We start from the raw sequence: 2,591 nt of genomic DNA, 5'->3' as shown, positions 1-2,591 counted from the left end.
CCCCCCCGCCCCAAAAGTGAAATTCACAGTTACACTGGAAACAGCATTTGAAACCCTGACCATGTTCATTTTCACCAATATCCACTGCTATTGGACTAAACGTGTGTCCCACCTGTGCTCCTCTGCAACTGTAATTGTAAACATCTCTGAGAATTGGCCTGTGATTGGTGGTGTGGCAATCTGTGCAGGATGTTGACTGCTTCAGGGGTTCTGAGTAGGTCTGGAGCATCCTTCTTCATGAGTATTTTCCTCTCCTCCAAGGCTCTTTGCTCTTCCCCTCAGTACCCAGTGAGGTACTGTTGGCTTCTGTTTTCCAGTTACCCGCTGTTGTAGATTTGGTTGTCATAGTAACTTCCACTGGTACAACTGGGCAGGCTTGAATGCAGGCAGGGTTCAGGATAAAGGTGGAAGATGCAGGGCTCAGGGCTCTGGTATTCTTTCCTATTAAAAGGATCTCTTTTTTGGCCAGCTCAAATGCATTCATGAAGGCCCCTGGCCTCCACTTGTTACTGAAGGAGTGGCCAGAGAAAGACAAACCCCCTGCTGCTCTGGGTACTTTTTTTTTTTTTGGTACCGGGAATCAAATTTGGGTCCTTGTGCTTGCAAGGCAGGCAGTGGAACTGCTGAGCTAGATCTCCAGCCCCTGGGTACTCTTTCTGGAAGCTTTTGTTCATGATTTGTGGTGTGTGTGTGTGTGTGTGTGTGTGTGTGTGTGTGTGTGTGTGTGTATGTGTATGTGTGGTACTAGGGACTGAACCCAGGGCTTTACACTGTGCTACATCCCCAGCACTTTTAAATGTTGAGACAGGGTCTGGCTAAGTTGCTAAATTGTCCAGGCTGGGCTTGAATTTGTAACCCTCCTGCTTCAGCCTTCCTAGTAGCCAGGACTATGGGTGTGTGCCACCACATCTAGCTAGGATGCCTTTTCAGTACCATTTGCTGGCTGTTGTAAGGCATCTCAGAGCAAGACAGGCAGAACAGATTGCTTCTGGCAGAAGCCAATGGTGGGGTCACTTGGACTGGGAGAATTTGCCCACTCCCATCTGTCAACAGCACTAGTGTAGCTATCTCTCCTCTATTTTGTAGTTGAGGTCAAAGTTCTAACTGTACAGGTGACTGACCTCCCTTTAAAACATATGAAAGCTGCCAATATAGGCACACTAGGGAGTGGAGTTGTGAATCTGCCTTTCCAAAAGATTGGCTGTAGTATTCCTTGAAGAGGGGCAAATCCCTAGGTGTGGTGGTGCTGTGGGAGTGACATAAGGTTTTCTGGATATTGTTGTCAGGACAGACCCCTGGAAAACTTGGAAGAATCAGTCTACCAAGAGCAGAAAAGAATAGAGGTACCCTGCCTCTAGTCCCTCACTGCCTGTCTTTGATGAGGTTCATATTCTGAGATCAGAAGCACAGCTTTGAAGGAAAGGATCCCAGTTTCTGAGACTGAGGTAGGGAGAGCAGTTTCATTAGCTCTCCTTGCTGTGTTGAAATTTATCATCAGTTAGTAAACCTCCAGGAGTGTGCAGTGAAGATCCAGCAGGCAACAAGTGGCACACTATTCCTCTCTTCACAAAGCTGATGGCCCAAGACTCCTCTACCAGGTCAAGGAATTTGATCAGGGTCGCTGTTTCTAATCACAAGTCTACCTGGCATAGAGCCTGGGTTGGCCTCTCCACCAGAGTATGAGGTGCTCCTGCTACCAGCAGTTTAGTTCCTAGCAGCACTGAGGACTTCGGGATGTGCCAAGTATGTATGGAAAGTATAGTAAGGATTTTAATTAATACTGGGTAATTACTAGATGGTGCTTAACCATCTCAAATACCCTCCAGATTTCTAAGCATACAGCTCATCACTTCCTGGCTGGGCCTGGCACGGAGTAGTCTAGTGCCTAGGCTGTGGTAGGGACACCCTAGGAAGGTCTCTCCCTTCTATTTTCCTTTCAATCTTATGGGAGTCTGGGAGCAAGTGGGGTAATAGCCTGGGCTGTTTACCCATTCCCTCCCTCTCCCATGAGGCAAAAAGATAAACAGTGCCTTGTGGGTTGCACTTCATTAAGCAATGTTGGCCCAGGGCCCAGAGTGTGGGGAGAAGGGTGTACAGATCTCCACCTGGCAACCTTGGTGGGAGCACTCAAAAGGAGGAACAGGCACAAAGGTCTTTCCTGCTGTGGGCCTTATTATTTATTCTCACTGTATTCGGTTGGCTGAGAGCTCTTTCAAGGTTGTCTGTGGCTCTGAAATCATTATCTCACTGGAACTTCAACTTCCTATTATAATACCTTCCCCTTTGGACATCTCACAGACCTCATGTCGAATTGCTGAGGGGGCCTATCGATTACTCCACCTGTCAGCCAGGTTGGTCCTGACTTGACCAGACCTCTGCTTTGTGTTCTGTGTTCAGACGGCTTCCTACAGTTGTCCTCGGGGTCAGCGTGAACTGGCGGGACCGTGGCGAGCTGGTCACGGACCAACTTCCCTTTAGAAGCGTTTAGCGTGTGCAGAAAGAACAAAGGAAAGGCCCTCACGGCCAGCTTGTCTCCCTCTACCCTTCAGGTCCCTCGGTGGAGGTGACTGGGTCCAACTCGAGGTAGCTCC

The 2,591-nt window shown here is 48.7% G+C and overlaps 1 protein-coding gene across 1 annotated transcript in view; it reads left to right on the top strand.

The window, feature by feature from the left end:
• Window positions 1-1,734: 1,734 nt before the first annotated feature.
• Window positions 1,735-2,591, top strand: part of Prkar2a (protein kinase cAMP-dependent type II regulatory subunit alpha) — an 81,963-nt gene continuing 81,106 nt past the window's right edge. The window contains exon 1 of the mRNA XM_033759678.1: window positions 1,735-1,743. Coding sequence (XP_033615569.1) covers window positions 1,735-1,743 — 9 coding nt within the window. The remainder of the gene's footprint in view (window positions 1,744-2,591) is intronic.

The sequence above is a fragment of the Fukomys damarensis genome, unplaced genomic scaffold (genome assembly GCF_012274545.1).
Source record: "Fukomys damarensis isolate Sample0158 unplaced genomic scaffold, DMR_v1.0_HiC HiC_scaffold_37, whole genome shotgun sequence".
NCBI classification, from domain to species: Eukaryota; Metazoa; Chordata; class Mammalia; order Rodentia; family Bathyergidae; genus Fukomys; species Fukomys damarensis.
Note: the sequence above shows the minus strand (reverse complement) of the source record. Positions and strands in the feature narration are given on the sequence as shown.